The 14,345-nt window shown below is 37.8% G+C and overlaps 1 protein-coding gene across 4 annotated transcripts in view; it reads right to left on the minus strand.

Moving 5' to 3' along the window:
* Nucleotides 1–14,345, minus strand: part of gabrg2 (gamma-aminobutyric acid type A receptor subunit gamma2) — a 52,360-nt gene that overhangs the window by 11,838 nt on the left and 26,177 nt on the right. For all 4 annotated transcript variants that reach the window (XM_051092994.1, XM_051092993.1, XM_051092995.1 and 1 more), the window contains exon 6: nucleotides 11,462–11,599. In XM_051092994.1, coding sequence (XP_050948951.1) covers nucleotides 11,462–11,599 — 138 coding nt within the window. The remainder of the gene's footprint in view (nucleotides 1–11,461; nucleotides 11,600–14,345) is intronic.

Consider the following 14,345-nt stretch of genomic DNA (forward strand, 5'->3'; position numbering starts at 1 on the left):
ACAGCATATCTGTCTAGCTAATGCAACAGTTGCTTTTCCTTTTTGATTGCAGAATGTCTGCAGTTTTGACAATGATCTGATGTAGTGCACCACCTCCCTTTTTAAAAAGTTAGACATACGAGTAAGGTAACCTACTTGCACTTTTCTACCAACACTTCCTTCCTTATTTCTCACTTAGTGATGGTATCATTAGAGGTATCTACACCTGCAGTGTTTCATAAATACTGAGCGAATTCTTTCTACTGACAGGGCACTTTTCTGATGGACTACTCCCAAATTATGCTTACCATGGACCACGCATTTCGATTTGTATTCATTACGACCTGCATTAGATGCAGCCCCTAAGCAACAGTCTGTCTTTTTTCTGCTGGCAAATTGCAGTAAAAACACCCTAATTTAGCATACTCAGCAACGTCAAAGTCAAGGACCATTAACAATAGAGGCTCACATGACTTGCTGTCAGACGACACCAGCTCAAAGTGTTTGATGGGTTTTGCAAGACTCATTAGAACAAACATTCATCTTGAGGATGACATATTGATAACACTCAATCCCATGAACCCATGACTAAACAAAGTATTGGTGATGAAAAAAAGATAGCAAGATAGTTTTCGAATGGTCTTTCGATAGCCAAACTATGCTATATTTTATATACGCTTCATTCACTGTAATTGCCCTTCATAATACTGCTACTATCAAACTTTTCATTTGCATCTCTTATAATTCACTTTAATATATTTGTCTATAATTTAATCCAACTAATCTTAAAGGGGTCCTATTATGCTTTTTCACTTTTTGAATTTTAGTCAGTGGGTGGTTTGTATGTTTGGACATAAAAAAGATCTACAAAGTTACAGATCTCAAAGTTCACTCCAAAGGCAGATTTTTAGTTTTTAAAAAATCCCTTTTCAAGACGAACGGCTCGTTTGGACTACAGCATTGTTGTGATGTCACAAAGCTCATTAGAATATCATTAAAATAAATCCCACCTACAGAAATTCAATCGGTTGAGGGGTGGGTAGGGGATTAGTCTAACTTTAGCGGTGCAGCACAGAGAGCCACTTATGGTGTACAGTGTAGATAGCTTCACTTATAACGTGAGTGTTTTTTAAAATGCTTTCAATGAGCCGTGGCGTGGCTGGTATAAACACAAGCATTAACTAGAGTGGCCGCGATCTGCTCCGGTGGCCACGTCAGAGCCACAACGCGCCGCAGACGTGTGCAGCGTGTGGTAAGAGATTTATTCATCATACAGTGTAGACAGCTTCACTTACAACGCAAGTGTTTTTTAAGATGTGTAAACTTGCAATAGACTAGGCTAGGCTAATCAGTGATGATGTTCTTTGATAATGTTAAATGTTCTTTGCTCGTTTTCTGTAGCTGCTTTTCAAATAACTAAGGAAATGTAAGCATTATAATTAGAAACTTACAATGTTTTTACTCAATTGTTGTCAAGTTAATTACAAATTAAGTCATATTAAAAACATTAGGCTGCTTTTAGTCTTATGCTGGAGCTGGTTTCGGGGAATGAAACTAAGTATGTAAATAAATAAACTAGCATGATAATATCATGTATCGGTGATCTCACAGGCTGACCATAGGACCCAACACTACTGTAGTGTCAAATATACCTTAATATATCCTTAACTATAATGGAGCAGACGGAACTTGCTGCTTTGGCAAGGGGCGTGGCTGTACTGAAGCACTGTCTAAGCTGTTTGCAAATCACAACGCAGTGGGACAGCTAACCAATCACAACACATTTCGTTTTTTTGGAAGGAAACCCAGAAATAATCAAGCCATTTCTGCCAGGTTTTGTAATAATGTCAATTATGTAGAAAACAATGAGTTTTTTCAACCACTAAGCATGAAAGCATGTTCTAATACACCCCCAAAATAAAATCAAGACTTTGTAAAAGAGCATAATAGAACCCCTTTAATGTTTCATGAAGGGTAGGCAAACTTGACCTGACTGTCGCACACCTGGCAACTGTCCGTGTGTCCGATTTCACAAACTCCCTGAGTAGGTCTTAGTCTGAATTAGAGTTACTTAGAGACCTTTAAATATTACATTCTATATATTGTGAATGCGTGTAGCATGAAGGTGATCCAGACATACAACAATCATCATTTTGTCATTGTCATGTGACCTACTAGCGTGAGTAGCATCAATATTACATAAAATCATAATGTTACATAAAATCATAATAATCACAACCATGAGCACAAGTATGTTCTGAATCATCTATACTGCAGTAAAATTCAAAGTAATCAAGGGGGGTAATATTTCAATTAAGGAGGAGATCATTTTGAAGTCTGATTAATTTTTTAGCCCTTACGCATAACTGATCACCCATCTTCAAAGCTGCAGAGGCAGAATATATTTTTGAACTAAAAATGATTTCTTCCTCTCTCTGTTTTTGTCATATTGCCTTTTTCCAAATGAAATGGGGATGATGGTGCAGGGGCAGCGTATCAGTCCTCCGCTCAGATGCTGCAGTAGCTGCGTCATTTCCATTGCATTTATTTCATTCTCAGCTCAAGGACTTCAAAGGAGCCCAGTGCTTAGATTGTCCCTAATGAGAGCACAGCGCAACACCTCAAAGGCTGAATCTGCCAGGAGATCTCATCTGACAGTCTGCTTGCCTGTAATGGAACAAATGGTGCACGTATAAAAAAAAAGATGATATGAGATGTCTGTTTGCCTTTTATCTCTGCGCAGTGGGAGCATTCCCAGACTTCTCTTTGAGGGCAGCGTTTTTATAGCTCTCTTTTCCTTCAGTCTCTTTCATGCATTGTTGAAAACTATATGCAAATCACAAGCAACCATGAGCAGAAAGAAAGCTTGCTGTGGTTAAAATAGCTTCAGCACAAGCCAGAGACCTCTATGTACAAATGTTACCTATGCACAAATTGGGCATTGAAATGTACGTAATTTTGCATTTAGATATTCTAAAATGCCAAACTGAATGATTTAGCAATGCAATAGTACAAATAGCATTTGCAGTCTTGTAAAGTAGTGAAACCCAACCCACTGAATTGTTTTGATCCATGTCCCTAACATTTACAAAAGAACATTATATTGATTAGGCATTGCTGTAAAAGCTATGCTTCTATTAACAGAAAAAAAAAAAATCTGATTTCATCAGTACACAGTACTCAGTCAAGGGCATTTTCAGGGCCTTTCTTATAGAAATTTGGTTGACCTTCAAATGTGGAAAAACCTTATTTTTCCTCGGTATTACATCTAAGCTCTGTGACAGTTACATAACTAGCTTTGTCAAGCTGTGTTGCAACCCATCCAGACACCAGAGATCCTTTTTATTCTCCCCTTTTTAACTGGTTTAAAAGAGGCTTATCTTCACAGAACAATCAGGACGCTGATGAACAAACTAATCCTGGATGTGCTGGGGAGAGAAAAATAATAATAATGCGCATTTCAAACAGACGTGATCTAATTAGCAAAAAGCAAAAGAGCTGCAGCTTTTTAGTCAGTGGTAAACTGCAGACTCTGGTCTTATTCACAGAATATATTACAGAAGCTGGATACTGCGATATGCTCTGTGAATCTTATATACAGTTTAAAAGAAAACGAAAAAAAGTATTTGATGCACTTTTATGTCGTTCCAAACCTGTATGCTGTTGCTCATGAAGTATAAATATATCTGGCACAAAGTCGATAGTCAACGCAGATGGATCGAGGAGCAGTCTGCAGTGCTTCTTCAGTATTTTATTACAGAAGAAAAAGATCCCACAGTTAAAAAAGGTGTTGATGACGTCAGCTGAGATTCACTGCTGATTGAACTGAAAGAAGCGGAGATGCAGGCATTGTTGCCGTTGTCGCGGTGATTATCTGATTGCATAAGAAAGAGGTTTAGACTCAAAAGCATTAGATTCTCACTCCATCAAATAAAAAGCTGGTTTTAAAAAATGAAAGTCTGAATCAACCAATTCACAGGGGGGAAAAATATTCCGAATAGAACATCTGCGAACTAGACGCTGGTTGTAAATGTCACAAGTTTTACTTGTATATGTATACATTTAAATATTCCATATGAATGAACAAATCAACAATTTGGAAAATTCCTAATAAAGAATGACTGGACTGATGAGCTCAGAAACACTGACTGGCCAGGGTGACTACAGAAGACAGCTGTCTCATTATCAAAACACAGAGACTTTCATGACTTCATGAAAGTATATACACGAAGAAATGATGAGGGTTTACAAGATGCAAACCAGTGGTAAGCCTCAAGAACAGGAAGGCCAGATTAGAATTCACCCAAAAACATGCAAAAAAGCCTGCCCAATATTTTGAGCAATATTCTTTGGAATATTTTGGAAGAATATGTGACCCTGGACCACAAAACCAGTCGTAAGTGTCAATTTTCCGAAATTGAGCTTTATACATCATCTGAAAGCTGAATAAATAAGCTTTCCATCAATGTATGGTTCGTTAGGATAGAACAATATTTGGCCGAGATACAACTATTTCAGTATATGGAATCTGATGGTGCAAAAAAATCTAAATATTGGGAAAATCGCCTTTAAAGTTGTCCAAATCAAGTTCTTTGCAATGTATATTACTAACCAAAAATTAAGTTTTGATATATTTACAGTAGAAAATTTACAAAATATCTTCATGGAACATGATCTTTACTTAATTTCCTAATGATTTTTGGCATAAAACAAAAATCTATAATTTTGACCCATACAATGTATTTTTGGCTACTGCTACAAATATATCCCAGCGACTTAAGACTGGTTTTGTGGTCCAGGGTCACATATTGAGAAGGATCATGATCTGTAGAATACCACATCAGTCAAATTCTGCAAAACTGATAGGACAGTGCTTTACAGTACAACTGGACAATGACACAAAACACACTGAAAAAGCAACCAAACAGCTTTTCAAGGCAAAGAAGTGGAATATTATTCAAAGTCAATCAGCTTACCTAAAGCAAACTGAACATGCATTTTGTTTTCCTGAAGACAAGGCTTAAGACAGCTTTGGCAAAGCATCACAAGGGAGAAAATCCAGAATTTGGACATTTACTGCAAATGTTTTTTGTGCTTCTAAAATGGGGGATGCTACAATGAAATGGTTGTAACACTTATATGCTTCATGCAACATTTTTTGTTAAACCCTCTGAAATGAAGCTGAAGGCATGTTCTTCTATTGCATTTTGCATAATCACTAAAAGCAATTGTGGTCCTAGTCCCTGCATCCACAAGGCTGTGGTGACACCAGCATAGAAATATTTATAATTGTGTTAGACAGATGCTTCCATATACATTTTAAATCTTTCTAACTATTATTTCAGTTTAATTATATTATTGTTTATGGCTCTAGTATTGTTTTTGCAGTTTAAAAATAGAATTGTTATTAATTCAAAATATTTAAAATTCATATCCAGTAAAATATGAGGACTAGCAAAATATTCACGTTAATATATATTATATTCAGTGCTATATGTAGTTGTTTAATAATGTCATGCTCACAAAGCCACATCTTGCATACATAGCCTACATGTTTCAAATAACATCATGAATAATTTATTATGCATTATGTTTTGAGCTGATAAATAATGATATTGATGCACTGTTCAAAAGCACTTCAGAAAAAAGCATCCGCCAGGTCAATGAATGTAAACAATGTACTCCATCTCTGAGAGCAGAAGTGATAAAGGTAGGTAATGGGAGCATAATAGATGCATTACCCCTTATGCTTAATGCATACAATTAATTTTTTTTCAACACTCCAAACCAAATAACAACAAAGTAAAAAACTTTAAAATGTATTATGATGAAAAATCCTGAAATGTCACTGTGACATTCTGTATTTAGACTACTTGCTGTGGGTCATCAAAGGTTCGATTCCAAGGGAACGCACGTGCTGATAAAATATGTATACTTTGAATGCACTGCATGTCAGTTTGGATAAAGGTGCCTTTTTAGTGTAGTGTGGAAAAAGCACCTCCAACTCACTATAATATTCTGTGCTGAGTAAAAGGGTATAACACTTTTCACCTGTTCCCCCAGACGAAAATCATAAGTCCATTTAGAGTAATAGGGATGGATGTGTACTGTTCATAGTAATTGTATATGGATCTGCAGTGACAGACATTGACTCACTGTTGCACCAAGTAGGCTGATTACATAAGAGGAGAGAATGGTTTTACGGCTTTCTTTTTATTCTTTCATTTATCTGTCTTTGTATAGTATAGTACTACCCATCAATTTCTCACTAAAACAATTATTTACCCAGTGTTATTCAAGTGTAGGTTGTAGTTATTTTAAGTGAATGCTCAGGGGTGGCCTAATTACCTGTAGGTACAGTTTAGTTCCCTGAGAAGGGAATGAGACGCTGCGTCCCTTGCCATACTTCTGGCATACCTGTGAGCGACTTACTTCAGCCAATCAGAAACTGACGATGATCCTGCTAGACAGCCAAATGTTACATAGTGTAAATTTAATTCTGATCAATTTTAGGTATTTGGATCAAGTAGCTGTTTTGGGAAACTGACAGAATCAGTCTCAGAGATTCAGCCAATACTTGTCCAACAAATGTTTAGCAATAATGTCTGTATTATTGTAGGATATATTTCTCTCTTGGCCATAGACAATAACATTCTGATACTGACCAACACTATTTAAGAGGATGCAGAAACTATCAGCACGATTAGGTACGTTTAAGCGGAATAAAGTTAAGCAGGGTAAAGAATCAAAGCCTTCTGGCAATATTTGCAATTCAGCAGATCAACAGCCTGAATGAATCATCACTGTCCTAATTTTAACGCATCTTGTGAAAAGGGGTGAGTAATTCTTAATGCATCGAATCATAAGACTAGGTTTGATACTTGCACGTCTTGCCCATCTGAAAGAGACTGTCCTGCGTCAATTTGTTAAGTCTGCAGTTGATGCAAGTTGTTTGAAGAGAGAGAGAGAACTGGTTTGATGCAGAAGATCTTTGATAAATGAAAAGACTGCAGCCTGGTGAAGCTTAAAGGTCTGTTAAACATCATCTTTATCATCACGTCAGAAATTATAATTCTCTTCTTCGCGTTCTTAAGACAGTGATCTGCAGCGACGGCAGATCTAAACAAGATGAGATAAAAGCATGTAGAACTCTTTCAAACTCTGAAAAGGCTAAAAAGCTCTTAACCTTCGGTAAGTGTTTTAACTGCGAGAAACTAGAGTTTACCACTGCATTTATCTGCTGATCATATTTCAAAGCAGAATCAAATACTATTTTTAACTGAGGGTTTAACATGGCCAAGCTACCCATCATTTGATTTATTCTACCTGCTGTAGCTACAGGTCAAAACACAACAGCCTTAGTCTTACTCTCATTAAAATTGAAATCAAACGTTTAAGGGCATCCCAGCTCTCATATCCTACAGAGAAGCGGTTAAAGAGCTGACATAATTGATGTTGCTTTGTCTGAAAGACATAAATTTGAGTGTAGTCAGCAAAGCAATGAAACAATACTCTGTGTTTGTTAAAAATCAGTGTAGAAGTGAATAAAATGGGGGCAAGAATAGAGCTTTGAGGGACCCCATGCAAAGGTCAAAACTGATTTAGTGGACTGAAAAAGTTTGCTAATTCAGGAAGGATTTAAATCATTTAAGGGTACAGTCCCCTAAATCAACAGATACCAGTATATAAGGTAATAGCAGACTCTCTTATGGTACTGCGGCACTTCCTAAACCCAGACCGAAAGATTTCAAACATACTACTGGACTCAAAAAAACTTTTGGACAGAGATCACTTTCTCTAACCCTTGAACATTAAGGCAAATTATTGGCCTAAAATTAGACGGGACTTTTTGAACATGGGTCTAACAGTCATGTACTTACAGTATACAGGGATGGTCCCTTCAACAGGCTTGTTTATGGTGGATAAAGAGATCCTGAGTTGAAAAGGCTTACTGGAATAAAATTAGATTAAGACGTAGCGGGTTTAATTGCTGTCAGAAAACCTGCGAGCACTCATCACCCGTGCATCTCTACAGTAAGCATGGTAGTAGTGCTTTGGGTTTTTTTGTTTTTTTTTTACATCAGGACTGGTCATGGTAGAAGAAAAGATGAGCAAATTAAAACACAGACAAATTCTCAATGAAAACCTGGTACAAAGCACTCAGGACATCAGGTTGGCCTGGAGGTTCACCTTCCAATGGGACCTAAGCAAGTCGAGACAATGCAAGAGTGAATACTGAGTGGCCCAGCCAGAGTCAAGATCTGAGAAACTCTGGAGAGACCTGAACATGTCTGTCCACTGGCGTCCCCATCCAACCTGGCAGAGCTTGAAAGGACATGCAGAGAAAAATGGCAGAAAATCCCCAGATATTCAAAGCTTGCTAAACCAAATCCAAAAAGTCTTGAGGCTCTAATCACTGCCAGAACTGAGTTACAGTCAGAATACTTATACAATGTTGTTGTTTCAGCCTGGTTTTATAGGGGTTTTGGTCACTTTTTAGCTGGTCAGGCTAGTAGATTGAGGCCTCAACTAGCTGTTGATTGCAGTTTAGTGTCCATGTCAAGTCTCAAGTCATTTTTTTTCAAGAAGTCCACCCCCAGAAGAAATTTACAAATAGTGTACTCACCCCCTTGCTATCCAAGATGTTTGTGTCTTTCTTTCTTCAGTCGTAAAAAAATTATGTTTCTTGAGGGAAACATTTCAGAATTTTTCCTGATATGGTGGACTTTTATGGTGCCTGTGAGTTTGAACTTACAGTTTCAATGCAGCTTCAAAGGGGAAGATGGGTCTTATCTAGCTAAACAATTGGTTATTTTCCCAAAAAATGTACAATATACAGTGCTGTGCAAAAGTCTCAGGCCACTAGTATTCTCATCAGCTAAAAAATGGTTTAAAGTCAGTTAAAGTCGGTCTGTTGCTGAGGTGTGTCAGTAGGAAATATCAGATTACATTTCCAAACATTAATTTTGCCATTAATTGTAATAATCCAGTGAGATTTTTGTTTGCACAAGGAGTCTGACAACAGCCAGTGCTCTGCACAGAGATCTGATCTCATCATCATCCAGTCTGTCTGGAATGACATGAAGACACAGAACTCAGACAGACTAAATCCAGAAGAACTGTGACAAAGTCTCCAGGATGCTTCAAGAAACCTACCTGCAAAGCTGCAGCACTGTTAAAAGTTTTAGGCACTTGTGTAAAAATGCTGTAAAATGAGGATGCTGTCATAAATGGATTTTCTTTATCAATTACCTTCAATTAACTAAATGAAATCAACATTTGGTGCGACCATTCTTTGCGTTTACAGCAGCTTTTGCCCTAGGTGCACTCTGGATTTAGTCTGTTTCAGTTTGTTCTGTGTCTTCATGTCATTCCAGGAAGACTGGATGATGGTGAGATCAGATCTCTGTGTGGAGCACTGGCTGTTGTCAGACTCCTTGTGCAAACAAAAAAATCTCACTAGATTATTACAATTAATGACAAACAGAATGTTTGGAAATGTAAACCGATATTTTTCACTGACACACTACAGCAAAAGATAACTTACTTTAAACCATTTTTTAGCTGGTGAAAATACTAGTGGCCTAAAACTTTTGCACAGCACTGTACTTTTTAAACCTCAAACACCCATCTTGTCTATTCTCTGTGATGCGCATGCCAACTCTGTGTAATAGAACTGTATTAATAATACAGTTAGTGTATGTCGAAGAACTCCCGTCTAATTTTCTCCTCCAACTTCAAAATCGTCCTACATCACTGTTTTACCTTTTATTTTGTAAAGGGCATTTGATTTTCTTTCCATGCTCACTTTGTAAACACTGGGTCGGTACTTCTGCAGCAATGTAGGATGATTTTGAAGTTGGAGGAAAAAATGAGATGGGAGGTTTTCGACATACCCTAACTGTATTGACCCGGATTACATAGAGTTTGCATGCGCATCGCAGAGAATAGACAAGACGAGCTGGGATCGTTTAGAGCCCTTTGAAGCTGCATTGAAACTTTGGAAGTTCAAATTCACAGGGATCATAGAAGTCCACTATATGGAGAAAAATTTTGGAAAGTTTTCCTCAAGAAACATAACTTCTTTAAGACTAAAGAAAGAAAGACACGGACATCTTGGATGACCAGGGGGTGAGTAAATTATCTCTACATTTTTGTTGTGGAAGTGAAGTTCTCCTTTAAAACTATTGCCACTTTCAAATACCAGCTTACCTGTATTTTTATCTTTATTGTGTAGCTTGACAAAAGGGAACTAAGTAGAAAAATATTATGGTGGTTAATGCATATTTCATATCTTCTGTAAATCTGGACCAATCAAGAGGGCTGGGAGCCTAAAAATGTTTTTAGACTCCAGTGCTCTTGCCCTCAAAAAACAGGCATGTTCATTCACCACCGCTGCCTCCAGATTAGCACCGCCAGAGTCTCATCTGCAAACCGTGGGTGTCTGTAAACGGAGAAGGACGTTGATGTGTCCCAGGGCATTCACGACTCAAGCCAAATCACACAGAACGATGCACACAGACAACAGCGCGACTGCGTGCCACAGCATCAGGTCACTCTAAGAATAGCTCTACTCCGAAAAAGGAAGCGTGTATCTACACTAACACGTTTCACAGTCTTTTTAAAGCGATTCCCATGATGCATCAGGATGGCTGCAAACTGCTGACTGCCTCCACAAGCCAATCACCTCTCTCTCTGAGATCTCTCCTGTTATTTTTGTCATAGTCTCTTTCTCACTCCTTCTTTTCGCTGTACATTATCTCGCTCCACCCTGCAATGTTTTCGGAACATCTTAAGCTACACGCTGGTAAATGGGATCACACTTGCTGTCGAGAGATATGGCTCTGTATCACCACAGCTGTGATTCTGCCCCAGGTCCCAGGCCCCTGGCCAATGCATTGATCTCTTTGAAGTCAAGCATTAGATATACTCCAAATTAATTATATCTCATGTTTAACCACTACAGAGACATCAGAGCCCACGGCAAATGTCAGAAGGACTTGCCGAGAAAAGGCTGTTCTCGGTGGAGTATGTGAGCGCCGACAGCCCGGTGATCGCCCAGACCTTACAACTCTGAAAACCTTGGAGCAAATTTTCAGATAGGCTCTGTATTTATAAATAAACCACATATTTCAAGTTTAAACAAATACATTTAAAGCTCTTAAAACAACATTTTGTGCAACAACAGTAGTATTTAAAAAATGATTGTGGGTTTTCTTCTTTTTCATTGCGTCATTGCTGCTCGCTGGAAGAAATGCTGGCCCCAGGAACCAATTGCCCAGCCACTTATTTAAAAAATCTGGGTATTGCTAGCCCAGATATACATACATCAAGCCTCAAGATTTGTAAACTACAGATTACTATTGCTTCAAGGACAAATGGCATCAAATAAAAACAAGTTTGCAAAACATTTTCAGAAATTTAAGAATAAAAAAAAACCTCATGCCAGTATTTAAGATGTAAAGTAAAGCTGAAACTGTACCTGACACAGTCCTGACAACCTCTGAGGTATTTCTCAGGCCAACAAAGGAGAACTGGTAAAGACGCCAGGAGCGGATGTCTCCAACCTCCACTGAGCTGCGCTTCCACTTGTATACGATCTCCTCCTTGGGGTAGCCATCTGCAGAAACAAACAGTTGGAGTTGGTCCAAAAAAACAACAAATCGCTACACAGTGGTTATTGGAAAGCCGAAAAAAAAGAGAAAAAAACAACTTCTCTACATCTATGTCTAATAGACCTGACATTGTATATTTTTGTTGTCTTCGGTTAGTCGCTTTGGATAGAAGTGCCTAAATGCATAAATGTATATGTGACCCTGGACCACAAAACCAATCATAAGGGTCAATTTTTTGAAGTGGAGGTTTATACATCATCTGAAAGTTGAATAAATAGGTAATAGTTATACTCTAAAATGACATACCTCTATTTGTTTATTTCTGTGTTAAAAAAAATAAGCTTATAGTTTAAGTAGTTAATTGGTTTGAATAAACTTATCACTATACACTAAAAATAGCTTTATGTTTTCAGTTTTACATCAAGTTCTCCCAAAAATTAAAATTTGCTATTAATGTACTTACATCCAAGATATACAGTTTTTTTTTGGTTGCAAGAAGATTTTTAGCTAAAACTGTGATCCTTGGTGTTTTATAAAATGTCAATGGCTATAGTCACTTTGAGAGTATAAAAAAGCATATCAGGCAACAGAAAATTAATACCCGAGGCTCCTGATTGAGGTCTTATGAAGTGAAATGATCAGTCTGTGCAAGAAACTGAACATTATTTACAACATTATTACCTGTAATCCAAAGCATCAGGCAAATGGGGAAATATGATTATTTTCTGTGAACTGTTCTTTTGGACAATTTGTTTCAACTAGAGGCTCAAATAACCAGTTCACCAGTTTGTTAACATTATCACATAATGATGTAACTGATACGCAATTAAAGTATTAAAGCACCCGGTAATGAAATGTGGATGTTTTACATGTCTAAAGCATAGAAAGTGAAAAAAAAAAAGTTTTCATCAACTTACCTGTTTACATAGACAATGAGAAACCATAAAAAAAGTGTTGCCCCTTCATTCAAGTGCTCTGTTCACACATGCTCATATCAGTGGCTCATCAGTTTAAGGTCAGAGTCAGACTGTTTTTTCTGTTCAGTGACTGTTGCAGGACACAATTCATTCAGCACAGGATCAGATATGACACTATTTTGGCTCATTTTCAGTCGGAGTCACTGTCAGGCATCTGTGAGTTTTGATCGAGTAACTTGTAGATCTGTGATGCTCGAGCTGTGAACTGTTTCAGACATTTTAGTCCAATTTGGTGAACTGTTTCATCTAGTTCATCCAATTCACTAAAAAGACGGTGTAAAACAATGATTCATTTACAAACTGGATATTACTCTTGATGGATTTCCTATGGATCACAGGTTATAATGTTCAGTTTCTTGCACAGACCGATCATTTTGCTTCGTAAAGGCCTTTCCACACTGAGTGCGAAAAAAGCAAAACAAATATCGGACGCGATGGAATAAAACAACAGATTCCTATGGATGCTTCCACATAGACTGTGAACATTCTCGCACCGAAAATGCAAATGTTTTTTTCCAACCAGTCCGACGAATCTTTTCAGTTTCACAAATGGAAAACAAAGGCAGTCCAATAAGATTTGAGCATTACATCACATGGCCACAGCAACTGCTGTTGCACAAAAAGAATGGTGGTGGCGGCGCTGTTTCAAAAACCAGTGTAAACAAACACAGAAGAAGAGTATTCTGAGAAAGAAGAGGATGTATTCCTGTTATCATTGTATCTGAGAACAGATGGTTATTCTCACATGTTCTTAATATAATTTTATATTAATTCTCCACTGAATTATGTGATCTGGAGGAGAGCACTGTCCATTTTCTTCCTTTCTTCCTTTCTTATATATATATATAGGACTCAGTGTGAAAGCACCATTCGTCTACGATTCGCCTTATGTTTTCACATCGCGCTCAGCGTGGAAAGGCCTATAGACCTCAATCTATCGTCAGGGGGCCATGAATTAACACGAGTCCTGCCTGATATGCTTTTTTGACTCTCAAAATGACAGTAATTGTTGACTTGCATTTTATGAATCACCAAGGACCACAGTTTCAGCTAAAACTCTTCTTTACTGTAGTGAGAAAAATATCACCTAGATCTGTTGGTGCCAATAGCCTTGTGGTTAGTGTGCCAACATATAGCACAGCTGTGCTCGTGGCGACCTGAGTTTGAATCCTGTCTTGAGGTCCTTTGCTGATCCTGTTCCCCTCTCTCTGCCCAGTACTTTCCTGTCATCTTTCTACTGTCCTGTCCATTAAAGGCCCAAAAATATAACTTAAAAAAAAAAAAAAAAAAAAAAATATATATATATATATATATATATATATATATATATATATATAATTGCCTAGATCTTGGATGGCCTGAGGGTAAATTAACAGGAGATTTTCATTTTCCCTTCATTCCCTTTATTAGGTTCACTTGACTCCATCAGCTGACGCTATGGAAACACCCTCCAGGTGTGTTGACTGTCTGAAGCCCATATAAAATCATGCCAGATTTCATTGTGCTGCCCTCCAAGGTGCCGTGCCACCATTGCCTCAAAAGTGGCTTCTCCTGGAAGACAGTTTATCTTCCCATGCTATCTTCAGAGTTTTATTGTGTTTGAGCGACTCACTTAAAGTGAACCCTATCTTCCCTTGTGCTTCGCTTCTGTGTTGTTGCTTATTTTGAGGACACTCACATTAAGTAGTTTGACTTCGACCATGCGGAAGCCACGCTCAATGGCTTGTCCAACTGCTCACACTGTGATCATTTTGAAAGTGCTCCGCTCAAGACT

The sequence above is a fragment of the Labeo rohita genome, chromosome 21 (assembly GCF_022985175.1).
Source record: "Labeo rohita strain BAU-BD-2019 chromosome 21, IGBB_LRoh.1.0, whole genome shotgun sequence".
NCBI lineage: Eukaryota > Metazoa > Chordata > Actinopteri > Cypriniformes > Cyprinidae > Labeo > Labeo rohita.